This window comes from Microcaecilia unicolor, chromosome 7 (assembly GCF_901765095.1).
Source record: "Microcaecilia unicolor chromosome 7, aMicUni1.1, whole genome shotgun sequence".
Taxonomy (NCBI): Eukaryota; Metazoa; Chordata; class Amphibia; order Gymnophiona; family Siphonopidae; genus Microcaecilia; species Microcaecilia unicolor.
In genome coordinates, this window is record NC_044037.1 from 236222041 (window position 1) to 236240534 (window position 18494).

Consider the following 18494-nt stretch of genomic DNA (forward strand, 5'->3'; position numbering starts at 1 on the left):
TTCTGCCACGGTGCTGTTAGCGAGACCGGCTTCAGGGTTTGCTGTTCCGCATCCCACCCTCTCCAGTGCAACTTCCTGTTAGGGCAGGACGCACGCGTTAGAGGGAACCCTGGAGGCGGCCCCTTGTCTGTGAATCGCTGCTGGTAGCGCACACCGGCAGAAGCAGGGAGGAAAAGAAAACTGAAGTGCCAGACACATGGGACGAGGTGGGAGTATAGGGAAAGGAGCAACAGAAGCATGGAGGAAAAAGACAGAGATGACCTTCCGGGCAGGGAGGGGGTCTGGAGGGAAGGGAGAGAAGTGCTGCCCTATAGGAGGGGCTGGCTGGCTGGGTGGGTGCTGGACATATGGGGGGGGGGGTGTAGGAAGACAGGGGCTGGAGCTGTGGGGGGAGGGGCTTAAGGAAAAGAGATGCTGGAACTGTTGGGGGAGGGGCTGGAGGGAAGGGAGAGAAGTGCTGGACCCATGGGAGTAAGCTGGAGAGAAGGGAGAGGGGTGCTGGACCTGTGGGGGGGGGGGGCTGGAGGGAAGGGAGAAAGGTGTTGGACCCTTTGGGGGGCTGGGGGGAAGGGAGAGAGGTGGTGTAGTACTCTTGGGAGGCGGCGGCTGACTGGCTGGAAGGAAGAGAGGTGCTGAACCTGGGGGAGGGGAAAAGGGAAGGGAAAGGAAAGAGGTACTGAAGCCAAGGGATGAAAGAACAGGGAGTCAAATACTAAACACACAGAACAAGTGAGAAAAGGAGGGAGGGCAGGCAAGCCAAATGCGGGCGGGTGGGGGGAAAGAGGGAGGGGAGAGAAGCTGGATGGGGAAAGATAGGGGCACAAAGATGGATGGTGAGCTTGAAGAGAGAAGAAATGTCAAATGGACAGAAGACCCTAGCGAGGGAGTTAAGAGAAGCATAAACCAGAGCCTGGGATGAACATTATTTGGAAAAAAAATGACCAAACAACAAAAGGTAGAAAAAATAATTTTATTTTCTATTTTGTGATTAGAATATGTCAGATTTGAAATGTACATCCTGCCAGATGTGGTGTTAGATATGGCTGAGGCCCAGGGCAGAAATCTAGGAGGGACCCCAAAGCACATTATCAGGCTGCACCTTCTTCAAGTTCTGGCAGGCTTGAGGCTCTCTCTGGCCAGGAGGCCAAGGGCAGTTGCCTTAGCTGCACTCCTCTAACACCATCCCTGGCATGTGTCATCTTTCTTTTTTGCACAGTATATTCTGTATTTGGCATTTGTGTTCTGTGTGTTTGACCAGGGTATTCTTTTAGTATGAATTTTCTATGTAGCATTCTGTGGTAATTTGGCTTGTTCAGTTTTCCTAATAGATGTATTGATATTTTAGGGCATCACAGTAATATTTAGGGCCCTAAAATATCTTACGTAGAATCCTTGTTTTGGGAGCTAGTGCTGGAATGATAGATTTGATCTAGGTTCTGAGTAGCTTGAATTACTTTATACGTCTGTTATTGAGATTATACAAGAGACAAATATGTATTTGGTGAATTTTATGGGGAAGTGTCCTAGCCCTGCTCTGCATCCACTGTTGGGGAAGGGCCAGGGGGTTCTGTGGATGCAGAATATATTTGGCTTCAATACTCTATAAGACAGAGCTTCTCAAACTGTGGGTTGGGATACCAAATGGGGTCACAAAACCCACATTTGGGGGTCACAACTTGAGTGGGCTTTCTATAGGTACATAATTGTTCTGCACCTCCAGGGGGGTCACATAATTTTATTTGGCCACTATTATGGGGTTGTCGCCACAAAAGAATTGACAAGCCCTGATACAGGAGAAGCATATATGTGTTGGGGGACCATGGCTCAATGGGGATTGAAGAGTGCAGTCTTTTGGACTTCCCTCTAGCTTCAGTATGGCCTACACTGCTACCCTCATTGACGTTATTGGGAGCAGAGTAGGGGTGGAGCTTGGGGTGAGGCAGGGCACCGGTGCATCAGGTGGTAGGTTTTTCTCTTTAAGAAAGTTGGCAACCCTTGTGCCCACCCATCCAACCTGTTCGCCCACCCAAAAATTGCCTTCTGGCTACGCCACTGCCCCCGATCATGATCCCTCTCATTGTATTCCGAGTTCACAGATGTCAAAGAGAAGAAGCAGTGCAAACAAATTATTGCAAATAGAAGACTGGTCCATCGACATTTGCATTGGAAGCCTCAGTCACTATGGCTCCCGGAGCTGCATTGAATACTGGGGATGTATTGATATTGAGAGTGTCTTGTTCACCCTCAATTTTGAGTGTTAGTAGAGGCTATTTTGACTGGTCATCATCCTGTCCCCTCCAAAGAAAGATGAAGGATTTGTCCTCATCTTCATCAACACTGAGAGACAATGATGCCAGATGTTAGGAGGAGGCCAGGGTGCACCGACGTCATGCTCAATTCATGCATGAGGAGTGCTGATGTCGATGGCAGGAAAGAAGGTCACTGACTTCTTCCTTACTGGGGCCGTTCCAGCAGGAGGTCTCATCAGCTGGCAGGGATTGAGCATACCCACCATCCAGACAAAAGGGTATTTCAGTTGTGGAAGAGGCCTAAATGAAAAGTGGAGGGACAGGCTCCCAAGGCCCACCTTGCATTGCTATGTCACTGCTATCTAATAAAAGCAACTCCTGGTTATTGTACTTGGTTCTTTTATATGCTTTTTTCAAAACATTCTTAAAATAACGTCACAATCTCAAATGCCTGAATAATTGTTTTGATTGATCTTTCCTGATGTCTGAACAAATTCTATAGCTCAAAAATTGGGAATATGGCAAGATTTCTTTTAAATGAATAGCAACTATTCATTATGGTATTTTGATCAGTATCTAATATATACCGTAGTGTTAAAAGAACTGGTCACCTGTTCAACTTCTATATAAAAAAAATTAATTCTACTCACTGGCAAATGATGGGTAAATTTAATTTGTAAATAACGTAAACTAAGCCAATCCAAAAAGCTCAAAAACTGTAATTCATCTCTTATCCTTTTCCATCATTGTTAAACTCATATATATCTATATAAAAAAATTAGTTAATAAATAAATAAAATTGAGAGGATGATTTTTTGACCCATTTGTACACAGTATTGGTTGGGTTGAATATATGTTTCTCATATGTTGTTATTTATGTTTTCCTTTAGTGAACAATGAAGACTGGAATATTTTCCAACACTGATTACCCAGGCTCAGGGTCCCTACCTCATCCTCACTTCCATTCCCTAGCCCTCTTGGCTTAGATGTTGAGGGGATAGTGGTGGTTTTCCTGAACTTACCTGACAATGAGGGGCATAATCGAAAGGGACGCCCAAGGGCGGCTCCAGCAAGGGGCGGGGAAACCCGTATTATCGAAACAAGATGGGCGGCCATCTTTCATTTCAATAATACGTTTGGGGACGCCCAAATCAGAAAATTTAGGTCGACCTTAGAGATGGTCGTCCCCAGCAGAGATGGTCGTCCTCAGGACTTGGTCGTTTCTGATTTTCAGCGATAATGGAAAGCGAGGACGCCCATCTCAGAAACGACCAAATCCAACTCATTTGGTCATGGGAGGAGCCAGCATTCATAGTGCACTGGTCTCTCTGACATGCCAGGACACCAGCCGGGCACCCTAGGGCGCACTGCAATAGACTAACTGATGCACAAACTGAACGGAAAAAGCCCTTCCCTTACCCGATCCCTTAGCGATTCGGAAAGGAAGGGGCATGCATGAAGGAAATCACATGCAAATGAGCTGCTCACTGTTAGCTCATTTGCACACGATTTCCTTCCTGAGGAAGGGAAGCCAATGCAGTGCAGCCAAGCATTGTGTGTGGCTGCTCTGCGCATGCCAAAGATGGCTTCATACATGCAGACATGCTGCGTGTATAATAGCTGTCTACAACCTTAGAAAAATACAAGTCCAGGTGAAGACGTCTTTTTTTTTTTTTAGAGTATAGGTGAAGGACGTCCTTTGCTATGCATCCATCCCTGCGATGGCAGTTGAGGATGACCAAAATGTGGATGTTTCTGTGAGAAGAATGTCCATGCCTGGATGTTTCTGTGAGAAGGACACCCATGCCTGCTATGCCTCTGACACCCCCTTTATTTATTTGGATTTTGGATCACAAGTAGCAGCAGTGGGATTTGAGCTGGCCATCTCTGGATTGCAAGACCAGTGCTCTAACCACTAGGCCACTCCTCCACTCCACTGCACTCCCTTGAAATTTGGCTGTCCCTGTGGGGGGGGGCAGTTGAGGACATCCAAAATGTTTGAAAGAAGGACGTCCTTCGTTATGCCTCCGCTGACACACACATACCTCCCCTCCCAGGGACCTGCATACTGCCCCTTCCCCACAGGGACAGCCAAATTTCAAGGGTGTCGAGTGGAGGAGTAGCCTAGTGGTGGCCAGTTCAAATCCCACTGCTGCTACTTGTGATCCAAAATCCAAATAAATAAAGGGGGTGTCAGAGGCATAGCAGGCACAGACATCCTTCTCACAGAAACATCCACATTTTGGACGTCCTCAACTGCCGGCACAGGGATGGATGCATAGCAAAGGACGTCCTTCACCCATACTCTAAAAAAAAACAAAAGTTTTTAAAGTTGTTTTCAGGGTGGGAGGTGGTTAGTGACCACTGGGGGAGTCAGGGGAGATCATCCCCGATTCCCTCCAGTGGTCATCTGGTCATTTAGGGCACATTTTTGTGGCTTGGTCATTAAAATAAATGACCAAGTAAAGTCGGCCAAGTGTTCGTCAGGGTCGCCCTTCTTTTTATTGCTTGAGGACTCCCATCTGTTAGGCACGCCCCAGTCCCGCCTTCGCTACACCTCCGACACGCCCCCGGGAACTTTGGTCATCCTTGTGACAGGAAGCAGTTAGGGACGCCCAAAATCGGCTTTCGATTATGACGATTTGAATGACCCTGAGAGAAGGACACCCATCTCCCGATTTGTGTCGAAAGATGGGTGCCCTTCTCTTTCGAAAATAAGCCTGAATGTGTCTCAGGTTTTTTTGGCTTCCAGAAGAGTTTCCACTAGGAAGTCTTACAGTTTCATATGAAAGAGGTTTGCTATCTGGTGTGAAGGCCAGACCCTAAATCCATTTTCCTGTCTTACACAAAACTTCCTTGAATACCTTCTACATCTCTCATTCAGGTCTGAAGATCAACTCTATTAGAGTTCACCGAAAGCCAACTCTATTAGGGTACACCTTAGTGCAGAAGCACTTATCGTTACCAAGTAGAAAGTAAACCCAACTACGCTCAGCTTTTAGTTGTTTGCTTTATGCGGGATTTCCTTCTATTGAAGCCTCCCATCAAGCCTCCTGCAGTGTCATTGGACCTTAAATGTTGTTTTAACCCAGTTGATTGAGTCACTAGATACCTGCCTCCTGAAGTACCTGACTTGGAAGGTCCTATTTTGATGGTTGTTACTTCATCTTGTAGAGCCAATGAGCTCCAGACCTTAGTAGCTGATCCACCTTATAAAAAGTTTTTCAACAATAGAGTGGTCCCGTGCACACATTGCAAATTTCTTCCTAAGGTGGTGTTGGAGTTCCAACTTAACCAGTCAATTGTTTTGCCAATATTTTTTTCCAAAGCTTCATGTCCACAAATGTGAAAGCACACTACACATTTTGGACTTTGGGAAAGCCTTGGCCTTCTATCTGGAGTGGAATAAAGCCCATAGAAAATTCACCCACCTTTTTATTTCTTTTGACTGCCATTGGCTAACGAGTTGGCTAGCAGACTGCATTTCCTTTATTTATACCCAGTCAGGTCTTACTGTAGAGGGTCATGTCATGGCTCATAATGTTACAGCTATGGCTGCACGAGTAGCCCATGTGAGATCAGCATCCATAGAGAAAATCTGCAGGACTGCAATATGATCTTTGGTCCACACATTCACATTGCATTATTGTTTAGAACAGGATTCCCGACTCACAGTCGGTTTGAGCAGACAGTCCTTCAGGATTTATTTAGAGTTTAGAATCCAACTCCACCCCCCTGGGCCCATTTATTTTTGTTCCAGATTGCCTTAAAAAAAGTGTTAAAGCTATTGTTACTTTGTTCTTGAGCCTTGCTTTTGTTGTAAGTCTATCAATTTATTATTAAGTTTCAAGTTTGTTTAAAACTTTCTATCCCACCCAGCAGAGCAAGCCATCTTGCTTGTAGCTAAGGAGTCCCACATGTGAGGATATTGAAATCCTGCTTGTCCTCGAAGAGAACAAAGTTGCTTACCTGTAACAGATGTTCTCTGAGGACAGTAGGATATATATATATCTTCACATATCTTTCTATCCTCCCTTTTGGAATTGTTTTCTATTACACAGCAGTACAAAGAGGGATACAAAGCACAAAACAAACAATACAAAGCAAATAAGCATCATGAACCTTCAAAACCAAAACAGGTGCTTCAATTAGTGGTGTAAATCAACATTGTACATCATTGACCCAACACAAAAATGGATCGCTGGAGAATTGACTTTCTAATAGGTCGATCATCATTTACTGGGAGCCTGATGGTGAGCTGGTTCATTTGGGAAACTTTTTTTGTTATACAATCCCTGGTGCAGGCTCTGAGTGCTGAAACACAGACTGTGTTGAGTCAATGATATACAGCATCGATTTACACCACTAATTAAAGGAGTTGTTCCGGTTTTGAAGGCTCTTGGTGCTTTTTTGTTTTGTGTTGTTTTCTATCGGCCAGAAACTCAATTGGTTAGGTCCTGTTCAATAAGAAAGGTGGGAAAGCATGTGCATGCACAGTGGAGCTCTCAAAAGTTTTACTGAAGCTGGAGATCTGTTTCTCTATTGGGCTCAGTCAGATCCTGTCATCACATGTAAGAATATGCATCCTGCTGTCCTCAGAAGACACCTGCTACCGGTAAGTAACTTTCAACGTGTATAGTCAAATTACAAAATGGGAATTTTGTTTTCTTCACCTGAGCCCTAAAAAACAAATTCATAGTTAACATAAGCTACAATGTAATGTTACCATACTAACTCCGATAGGTGTTTTAAAAGCAGTTCCAGCAAATGATAGATTTGTTTTCTAAGTGAATATATGAAAAATACAAGAGGGGGACACCCTGACCCCCAGGAGGAGAAGTCTCCTATTGAACATATAAAATAAAATTAAAAAAATGGAAAGAGATTAAATACTATGGTTTCTATAGGACATAAGCCATAGGGAGGAAGTAAGATAGGGTAGCGGCCAGTTTCTGACATTGGATTAAGGTTCATGGGACGCATAGATAAATCTCCTTGTTATTGCATAGGAGGCTCCTCTTGACTCTGGGAATCAGGGAAGAATTTAAAGGGAGGGAGAGGGAGGGGACGGGGATGGGACGAGGGGGGGGGGTAGGCTTGGATCTTTTAGGGAAACACTGAGATATGGAAATGTGATGTAGGAATGCACACTGACTGTGGGAGCGGCACCCAGGTTGGGGGTCACTTGATTATGGCACAATGTCTCTTCACTTTGTTAAGTAGAGCATAGAGTTGTGATGCCTTCATGATGTAAATTACTCGTGCGCTTGGCAGACTGGTCACACTAGCTATCTGTGTGGAGAGCCTACTATTCATAGCGACGAGATAGTGCATCACTACATCGGTTAAAATTGAGGGATGGGAGGGTGGGAGAAAATGTAAATTTTGGTGTTACAGTACATGAGAAGTTCTGAAGTGTATTGGATAAAAGGATGACACTGGCTGTGTCAATGATGTTAAATGTATACTCTGCTGTTCATCAATAAAACTTTTGAACCATAAAAAATACAAGAGGGATATTTCCTCTAGCAGTTACAAAATTCTTATCAAGGAGTTTTAAGGGGTTCTGTTACACTTGGGAAGATATACTTTCACATTGTGGAATAATTTAAGTTTCAAGGTGTCCTTTCTAGCACATTGTTAGGTTCATTAAACTGAAACTAAATTATCCCTGCTACTTCTAAAATGTGTTAGGATTATATTGTTGTGATGAGTCTCTACAGTCTAAAGTGAGCATTCACACTCTCCCATTCCCCCCCCCCCCCCCCCCCCCGAATTGAGACTAAATAAATAAATAAATACGTAGAGACAGAACAGAGCTGCATCTTTAATTAACATTTGTAAAACAAGACTGACAAAATATACATAATAGTGGTTATGAAGTCCAAACAAGAGCTTGATACCCATTTTAACATCCTTTAAAAAAACACCAATGAAAACTGCATATGGGCAACTTGCCTACAATTTGTCTTCCACAACTGGCCATTCAGTAGAAGGTGATGACTTTGTTGCAATGAGATATCAATTCATCTGCAATGCCCCTTGTCTATCCAAACAACTACAATGATGCCATATTGTCCAGATCAAAGGAAAAATGGGGGGGGGGGGCAGGGGAGACAGTAAGGTGGCCCTTATCCCCTTCCTCCTTCTCCATTATTTAGCTCCATCTAATCTTGGAGCTTGTTCTATCTCGGTAAGGTAAAGCAAGAAACTTAAAGAGCATGGTGAAGTTATTTGAAAATGAGTTAAAGTCTAACAACTTTTCTAATTTCCGCATATTACTGATAATTTTATGTCACATTTTATTGCTGATTTAATGTCTACTATCATATCTATACAGATACACGAACAGCCCAAATACGAGGACAACCTGTACATGTATATTTACTTTGTAATCTTCATTATCTTTGGATCATTCTTTACTTTGAACCTTTTCATTGGTGTCATCATCGATAACTTCAACCAGCAGAAAAAGAAGATAAGTATTTTATATGTTTTTGTCCCCTTTAGGAGATACTCTTTTTAGGGATGTTTATGTAATATAAATACTTCTCTTGTGAAATATTTTCATTGATTGTATTCTAGTGAGACCACAAATTGCTTTAGTGTTACATTATTTTAAAGTTGTCTTTAGATGACTGTCTTGACATTGCATTATTTCAATCCAGTTTTAAATATATTCCAAGATAGACAAGAGTTCACGTATTAAAAAGTGGGAGTATTCTCCTTCCTTTCTGAGCTCAAGTGCTGTTATTACCTTTTCACTCTAATCCCCCTCTTCTGTTCTCATGCATCTCTAATAATACAGTAGCCCACCATTTAATATGGCTGATCATGGTCAGCTAGAGTTACTAACGTGTGCTGCTGCATTAGTGAGTTATGAGCAACTTGGTTCCATTGGGACATGTGATAAAATAGCACACGTGATCAGCATCAGTGCATGCTAAGATGGTAGTGCATGTTACTAATTTATGTGGCAAATCTGTTTAATATTGTGACTAGTTTCATTATGTTTATAACTAACCTTGTAAGAAAAAAGATATCTATATATGTGTACATGATTTTAACCCATTTTGATTTCTTTCTATACTTTGGAGGTCAAGACATCTTTATGACAGAAGAACAAAAGAAATATTACAATGCAATGAAAAAGCTCGGGTCCAAGAAACCACAAAAACCTGTACCTAGACCACAGGTAACAAAGAATTTGACTTTGTGTATACTGGTTTGAGATTTTTATACCTACAGTATTTATAGCTGTTCAACAACTGGGTATGAGTAATATAGGATGTATAATTTTCAGAACCTTCTTTTTTACCATTGCTTGTGAGTTTTGTTCATGCATTGGAAAACAAAGATTTTTGAGATGGACATTTTCTGCTATGCAGCCCTAGGACAATCTTGATTAGAGTTTACATACAGGCTGGCTTAGAATTAATGCAGTCTTTGAGTGAAGACTTGTGTTATGGGTGAAAGAAAAAAACAGTGGTGATGACCGAGGGGAGGAAACAGCAAACAACAGAGCTGATAACTAAGGAGACCACCTTGGTTCAAATATTTATTGTATTGTCCAATAAAAATTCATGATCTCTCGACACGATCATATCAACTCCCACGGTGGTGTCTTTGGAGCATATTTGGCAGGCCATTTAAGATTTCAATGCAACATTGAGTAAGACTTCTAAATTTGACAAAATGAATTAGAACAATGAAGTATTGAAATCAGATTTTGCGGGACAGATTAAGCAAGTTCAAACTGAAGTCAAAGGTCTTCAAGATTTTAAAACTTCTGCAGTAGTGGATAGATTAATGGTTCATCGACAATTAGAGCAATTAGAGAACCAGAATAGGAGATTTACAAGCTTATTTTCGAAAGTGATTGCCGGCCATAAATCGGGAGATAGCGGGCGATCTCGCAAAAGCGGCTAAATCGGTATAATCGAAAGTGGCTTTTTTGACAGCATCGCCGCTTTCCCGTCGCCTCGCTGGCGAAAGTTCAAGGGGGCGTGTCGGCGGTGAAGCGAAGGCAGGACATGGGCGGGCATGGGTGTGGCTACCAGATGGCCAGCTGTCGCGGATAATGGAAAAAAAGCGGCGTTCAGCAGTATTTCGCCGGGTTTACTTGGTCCTTTAATTTTCATGACCAAGCCTCAAAAAGGTGCCCCAACTGACCAGATGGCCACCGGAAGGAATCGGGGATGACCTCCCTGTACTCCCCCAGTGGTCATCAACCCCCTCCCACACTAAAACAATAAAACTAAAAACCTTTTTTTGCCAGCCTGTATGCCAGCCTCAAATGCCGTACTCACCTCCATGACAGCAGAATGTGTTCTATCCTCTGACAGCCTTTCCCTGGTTGTGATGTGGCTCTCGGGTGAGTGTGACACCTTTTCTGTTAGGTGCACTGCAGAGTCACATCAGCAATGCATTGTGGTGGGTGTAGGGTAGTGGGCTCTACTCCCATGGTGCTTTTCCCCCTGCTAACTGGGTCAGAGTGTGTCCAGTTTTGTTTATGGTAGTCCATGAGGTAGTGGCCATTTTTGTCAGCCACTTTTAGATTCCTTTCATGTGTTACCCACGTTAGAGAACTTAGTTATTACCTTGAATGTTGCTGAAAGAGGGCATTGTACACCATTCTGCCAGCTCTGACCTACTGCTAATCTCAGTACCAGGGAGACTCTTTGCCAGTGGGACACAACCTCTGATCTGCAGTTAACTATGAGTAAAAGTGCTTTTTCAAATAAAAGACTTTTTCAAAGAGATTAGTCTTCAGGTATCAACTGGTGTGCCAAGGTTGTACAGCAGCAACAAGTCCTAGAGGCCTGCGTGTATGCAGGTCCCTGGAGCACTTTTAGTGGGTACCGCAGTGCACTTAAGGCAGGCGGACCCAGGCCCATCCCCTCCCCCACCTGTAACACTTGTGCTGGTAAATGGGAGCCCTCCAAAACCCACTGTACTCACATGTAGTTGCCCCCTTCACCCCTAAGAGCTACGGTAGTGTTGTACATTTGTGGGTAGTGGATTTTGGGAGGGGGGCTCAGCACCCAAAGTAAGGGAGCTATGCATGTGGGAGCTTTTTCTGAAGTCCACCGCACTGACCCCTAGGGTGCCCAGTTGGTGTCCTGGCATGTCGGGGGCCAGTGCACTACGAATGCTGGCTCCTCCCATGACCAAATAGCTTGCATTTCGCCGGGTTTGAGATGGCCGGCAGTTTTTTCCATTATCACTGAAAAACAAAACCAGCGATCTCAACCCCGGCGAACTCTGGCATTTGGCCGGGCTAAACCGTATTATTAAAAAAAAAGATGTACGGCCATCTTTTTCGATAATACGGTTCCGGCCAGCTGTTGTGCCGCCGCCGCCAAAATAGATTACCACGATCTATTTTGCCGGCGACGTTCGATTATGCCCCTCTTAGAGGGGCATTTTCGAAAGGGACGTCCAAATTGCGATTTGGACGTCCTTGCAAAACGGCGAAATCCAGGGGTGGGGAAACCCGTATGTTCGAAACAAGATGGACGTCCAGCTTTCATTTCAAAAATACCATCAGGGACGTCCAGACGTCCCTAGATTTGGTCATACCTAGACAAGGATGTTTCTGACTTTCGTCGATTTTCAAAACCAAAGACGTCCATGTCAAAAATGGCCAAATGCAAGCCATTTGGTCATGGGAGGAGCCAGCATTTCTAGTGTACTGGTCCCCTAGGGGGCACTGCAGTGGACTTCATAAATTGTTCCCAGGTACATAGCTCCCTTACCTTGTGTACTGAGCCCCCACAAAATACTCCCAAAATCCACTACCCCCAACTGTACACCACTGCCTGAGCCCTTACTTGTGAAGGGGGGCACCTAGATGTGGGTACAGTGGGTTTGTGGTGGGTTTTGGAGGGCTCTCTGTTTCTTCCACAAATGTAACAGGTAGGGGGGATGGGCCTGGGTCCGCCTGACTGAAGTGCACTGCAGTATCCACTAAAACTGCTCCAGGGACCTGCATGCGCTGTCACGGACCTGAGTATGACATCTGAGGCTGGCATAGAGGCTGGCACGACATATTTTGAAAGATGTTTTTTGAGGGTGGGAAGGGGTTAGTGACCACTGGGGGAGTAACGGGAGGTCATCCCCGATTCTCTCCGGTGGTCATCTGGTCATTTCGGGCACCTTTTTGTGCCTTAGTCGTAAGAAAAACAGGTCCAGGTGAAAACGTCCAAGTGTTTGTCAGGGACGTCCTTGTTTTTTTCGATTGTGGGTCAAGGGCGTCCAAGTGTTAGGCATGCCCAAGCCCCACCTTCACTACGCCTCCAACACGCCTCCTTGAACTTTGGCAGTCTAGATTCAAAGTACAATGAAACTGCTCAGAATCACCATTCCCAAGCTAAATGAATCAAAACCCCTTTAATCCAGCTAGAAGAGGAGAAACCAATCTGGTTGCTCATGGTATACGAGAACCTTGTAACAACATATCAATTGTGCAAGAACACCTTAGTCTAATTACACTGGTGACCCTGAATTACCCTAGGATGGTGATCATGGGAGACTTCAATCTATATATCGAAACTCCAGATACCACCACAACTATCTTCTAGGACACAATGACAGCAAGGGTGATCGATGATTCACACAGGTGATCGATTCTCCAACCCATGAAAAGGGTCACATACTAGACTTGGAGGGGCATAATCAAACGCGAACGCCCATCTCCATGGGTGTCTATGTCCGAGAACGGGTATGTGAAGGGGCGGGACAGACCGTATTTTCGAAAAAATGGGTGCCCATCATTTTTTTCGATAATACGGTTTGTGCCGGGCAAATGCATCAGATATTTGCGGATTTGAGCTGGGCAGTTTCGTTTTTCAGCAATAATGGAAACCAAAGGCGCCCAGCTCAAAAACGAACAAATCCAAGGCATTGGGTCGTGGGAGGGGCCAGGATTCGTAGTGCACTGGTCCCCCTTACATGCCAGGACACCAACCGGGCACCCTAGGGGGCACTTGTAACAAGTAAAAAAAAAATTAAAATACCTCCCAAGTCCATAGCTCCCTTCCTTTGGGTGCTGAGCCCCTCAAATCCCCCCCCCAAAACCCATTGCCCACAACTCTGCACCATTACCATAGCCCTTATGGCTGAAAGGGGGCACCTAGATGTGGGTACAGTGGGTTTGGGGGGCGGTTTGGAGGGCTCTCATTTACCACCACAAGTGTAACAGGTAGGGGGGGATGGGCCTGGGTCCACCTGGCTGATGTCCACTGCACCCACTAACAACTACTACTACTACTACTACTATTTAGCATTTCTATAGCGCTACAAGGCATACGCAGCGCTGCACAAACATAGAAGAAAGACAGTCCCTGCTCAAAGAGCTTACAATCTAATAGACAAAAAATAAATAAAGTAAGCAAATCAAATCAATTAATGTGAACGGGAAGGAAGAGAGGAGGGTAGGTGGAGGCGAGTGGTTACAAGTGGTTAGGAGTCAAAAGCAATGTTAAAGAGGTGGGCTTTCAGTCTAGATTTAAAGATGGCCAAGGATGGGGCAAGACGTAGGGGCTCAGGAAGTTTATTCCAGGCGTAGGGTGCAGCGAGACAGAAGGCGCGAAGTCTGGAGTTGGCAGTAGTGGAGAAGGGAACAGATAAGAAGGATTTATCCTTGGAGCGGAGTGCACGGGAAGGGGTGTAGGGAAGGACGAGTGTGGAGAGATACTGGGGAGCAGCAGAGTGAATACATTTATAGGTTAGTAGAAGAAGTTTGAACAGGATGCGAAAACGGATAGGGAGCCAGTGAAGCGACTTGAGGAGAGGGGTAGTATGAGTAAAGCGACCCTGGCGGAAGATGAGACGGGCAGCAGAGTTTTGAACCGACTGGAGAGGGGAGAGGTGACTAAGTGGGAGGCCAGCAAGAAGCAGATTGCAGTAGTCTAAACGAGAGGTGACAAGGGTGTGGATGAGGGTTTTGGTAGAGTGCTCGGAAAGAAAGGGGCGGATTTTACGGATGTTGTAAAGAAAGAAACGACAGGTTTTGGCGGTCTGCTGGATATGAGCAGAGAAGGAGAGAGAAGAGTCAAAGATGACCCCAAGGTTTCGAGCTGAGGATACAGGGAGAATGAGAGAGCCATCAACAGAAATAGAAAACGGGGGGAGCGGGGAGGTGGGTTTGGGGGGGAAAATGAGAAGCTCGGTTTTGGTCATATTTAATTTCAGGTGGCGTTGAGACATCCAGGCAGCAATGTCAGACAAGCACGCTGAAACTTTGGTTTGGATGCAAGGTGAGAAATCAGGGGTAGAAAGGTAGATTTGGGAGTCATCAGCATAGAGATGGTAGGAAAAGCCATGGGATGAGATTAATGAACCAAGGGAAGAAGTGTAGATAGAAAAGAGGAGGGGACCAAGAACAGAACCCTGAGGTACGCCGACAGGCAGAGGGATAGAAGTAGAAGAGGATCCACCAGAGTGAACACTAAAGGTGCGGAGGGAGAGGTAGGAAGAGAACCAGGAAAGGACAGAGCCCTGGAATCCAAGTGAGGACAGGGTATCGAGAAGTATGCTGTGATCGACAGTGTCAAAAGCAGCGGAAAGATCAAGAAGAATGAGGATGGAATATTGGCCTCTGGATTTAGCCAGTAATAGGTCATTGGAGACTTTAGTAAGCGCAGTTTCGGTTGAGTGGAGAGGGCGAAAACCAGATTGTAATGGGTCAAGAATAGCATGTGAGGAGAGAAAATCAAGGCAGCGGCGGTGAACAGCACGCTCAAGTAATTTGGAGAGAAAAGGAAGGAGGGAGATGGGTCTGTAATTAGAGGGACAAGTAGGGTCAAGTGAAGGCTTCTTAAGGAGAGGTGTGACCACAGCATGTTTAAAGGCAGCAGGGACAGTCGCAGTGGAAAGTGAGAGGTTGAGAATGTGACAGATAAAAGGAATAAGAGTAGGAGAGATGGCATTAAGAAGGTGGGTGGGGAGCATGGCCAAGATGGCGTTTTAGGAAGGACGCATGAACAGCAGCTCCTGCCCCTCAACTCCGAAGTCGTGTGTGGGAATCTCCCCTAGTTGTCTATGGGGAAGAGAAAGGGTAAACCCAGCTTACCTCGCTCCACGGGACGGGTGAACTCCCTTACCACCCGACAGACGACGTTAGAAGAAGCGGGAATGCTGTTGCAGAGAACTCAAGCCAGTGCTTCGAGGGGTCCGAGGGATTCTTCGGACCTTAGCGTAGAGGGAGTGACGTTGAGCCCCCCTCCAATGATAATGCCCCAGAGACCTGGAGGGGAGTTGTTGGCTATGGAGAGGCAACCGACGGGGGCTTCCGGAAGTGGAGTCCCTGCGGATAGCAGTGGAGACCCCATAGCGACTTCGTCTCCGTTGGAAACAACTCCGCAAGCGGGCCTGATGCTGCAAGCTTCTCTGCCCGAGCGGCAACTGAGCGAGCCCTCCGTTAGTCTCCGGGAACTTGTGAGACCACCCGTTATCTCAATGGAATCCATTTGGGAAGCGATCCAAGGATTAAACAGTACATTACTCCAAGTGGCAGGAACTTTGCGAGGAGATGTGGGGAAGCTGTCTCAGGCTCATTTAGAGCTTTCGGGTAAGGTTACTGAACAGACAAATAGGATGGATTTTTTTGAAACCGAGGTAAATTTCATTAAAAACTCTATTTCGGCAGTTATTAAGGATAATACTGTTCAAAGGAAGAAGATAGACTATATGGAGAATCAGTTAAGGAGGAACAATCTTAGGTTTCTGAATTTTCCTAAATCCCCTTTGATTCCAGCCAAAGAAATGCTGAAAAAATACTTTATTGAAATTCTGGGGCTCCCCCCGGAAGCTTTTCCTCCTTTAACTAGAGTGCTATACATCTCTGGGGCTGGAATTGGAAATTTACAACCTCCTCAATCTGATCTGAACTTGACACAGTTTTTGGAAAGCTCTATGGAAGTTATTACGGAGAGGACAACACTGTTGGTGTCGTTTGCTTTAGAACTGGACCGTAATAACATATTTAGATTATTTTTTCGCCACATCTCCACACCTTTCTTGGTTCAAAAATTCAAGTATTCCCTGATCTCTCTCGAGAGACGCAAAGAAGAAGAAAAGCTTTTCTATTATTGAAAGTAAGGGTCCTACAATTAGGTGGGACCTTTATACTTAAATTTCCTTGTAAATGCTATATTTCGTTGGAATCTACTAATTATATTTTCTTTGATCCAGATAAACTTTTAGAATTTATTGTCAGTAAAGAGTAATTTACTGTTTGTTTGGATTGTACGCTTTATCGGCTGCACCGACTTGATTTCTTGCCCTTCCTGTTTGCAAAATGTTTTCTGTAGATTGAAGCTATACTATTTTTGTTTGAGTCCCTAGTTCTTGGATCATTTAAATGTGGACTAACAAAATTTATATTTTGCCTGATTGTTGAGTTCAATTTTGTATATTTCTTTAATTCTATATTACGTTTGAGATATAAATGTAATGATAACTGAATAAATAAAATAATAAATAGAAAAAAAAAAAAAAAAAAGAAGGTGGGTGGGAATGGGATCAGAGGAACAGGTGGTACATTTTGAGGAAGAAAGGAGAAGTGTAGTTTCCTCAATAGTAACTTCAGGAAAGGAGGAAAGGGAATGAGGGGAAGGAGAGAGAGGGGTACGGACTAGTGGAGGGAGAGCTGGTGAGGTAGAGAAAGCAAGGTTTATCTTTTGAACCTTGTTGTGAAAGAATTCAGCAAGGGTCTGAGGAGATAATGAAGGGGGAGTTGGGGGAGGGGCACCTTGAGGAGAGAGTTCAATGTGGTGAAGAGAAGTCGAGGATTAGAGCCAAGAGAGTTGGTCAGTTGGATATAATAATCCTGTTTGGCACATAAAAGAGCAGATTGGAAGGAGGTCAGCATGAACCTAAAGTGTAAGAAATCAGCAAGGGCCCGAGATTTCCGCCAGAGGCGTTCGGCGGAGCGGGTACAGGAACGTAGGTAGCGTATATCAGAAGTCAGCCAAGGTTGGGGTTTTGTACGCCTTACAGGGCGGGTCATCAAAGGTGCAAGAGTGTCTAAGGCAGAGGATAGAGTATTGTTGTAAGAAGAAACAGCCTCGTTGATAGACGTGGATGGTGCCACAGTAGAGAGGAGGTTAGAAACATGGGAGGATAGAGATGAAGGGTCAATATCATGAAGATTCCTAGATAAATTAGATAGGATAGGACGGGACTGGGAGGGAGGAGATTTAAGTGTGAAAGTTATAAGATGGTGATCAGAGGAGGGATGATCAGAGGCAAGGAAACTAGAAGGTGAACAGTTGGAGGAGAAGATGAGATCAACAACTGCTCCAGGGACATGCATACTGCTGTGATGGAGCTGGGTATGGCATTTGAGGCTGGCATTCAGGCTGGAAAAAAAAAAGTTGTTAAAGTTGTTGTTTTTTTTTTGGTGGGAGGGGATTAGTGACCACTGGGGGAGTCAGGGGTGGGTGGTCATCTGGTCATTTAGGGCACTTTTTTGGGGACTTGTTCGTGAAAAAAAGGGTCCAAAAAAAGTGACCTAAATTCTCGCTAAAAACGGCCATTTTTTTCGATTATCGGCCAAAGGCGCCCATCTCTGCTTGGCCGATAAACATGCCCCAGTCCCGCCTTCACCACGCCTCCGACATGCCCCCGTCAACTTTGTTCATTCCTGCGACAGAGTGCAGTTGCAGGCGCCTAAAATCAGCTTTCGATTATACCGATTTGGGCGCCTTTGTGAGATGGGTGCCCATCTCCCGATTTGGGTCGAAATATGGGCACCCATCACTTTCGAAAATAAGGCCGTTGGTGTTTATTTATTTATTTATTTATTGCACTTGTATCTACAAATGAGTTGACATCCCAGAATATCAGGATAGCTGTATTTATTTATTTGTTACATTTGTATCCCACATTTTCCCACCTATTTGCAGACTCAAATTTGCAGGCTCAATGTGGCTTACATAGTACCGGAGAGGCTTTTGTAGACTCCGGTGTGAACAAATACAAAGTGATGTTGTGATTAGTTAAAGTTCATGTGGAACAGTCAGCGGAAGAGTTGTGTTATGTCCATTACGTACTTTACTCTTGTTGTGTTGCAGAGATCAGGCATTTAAGTTGAATCTGCAGGGTATGCCTTTTTAAGCAGGTTAGTCTTTAGTGATTTCCAGAAGTTTAGGTGGTCGTACGTTGTTTTCAAGGCTTTTGGTAATGCGTTCCACAGTTGTGTGCTTATGTAGGAAAAACTGGATGCGTAAATTGATTTGT

At 44.7% G+C, this 18494-nt stretch overlaps 1 protein-coding gene across 1 annotated transcript in view; it reads left to right on the forward strand.

Annotated features, from left to right (window-relative positions):
- Positions 1-18494, forward strand: part of LOC115474187 (sodium channel protein type 2 subunit alpha-like) — a 335664-nt gene that overhangs the window by 297927 nt on the left and 19243 nt on the right. The window contains 2 exon segments of the mRNA XM_030209540.1: positions 8590-8727; positions 9340-9444. Coding sequence (XP_030065400.1) covers positions 8590-8727; positions 9340-9444 — 243 coding nt within the window.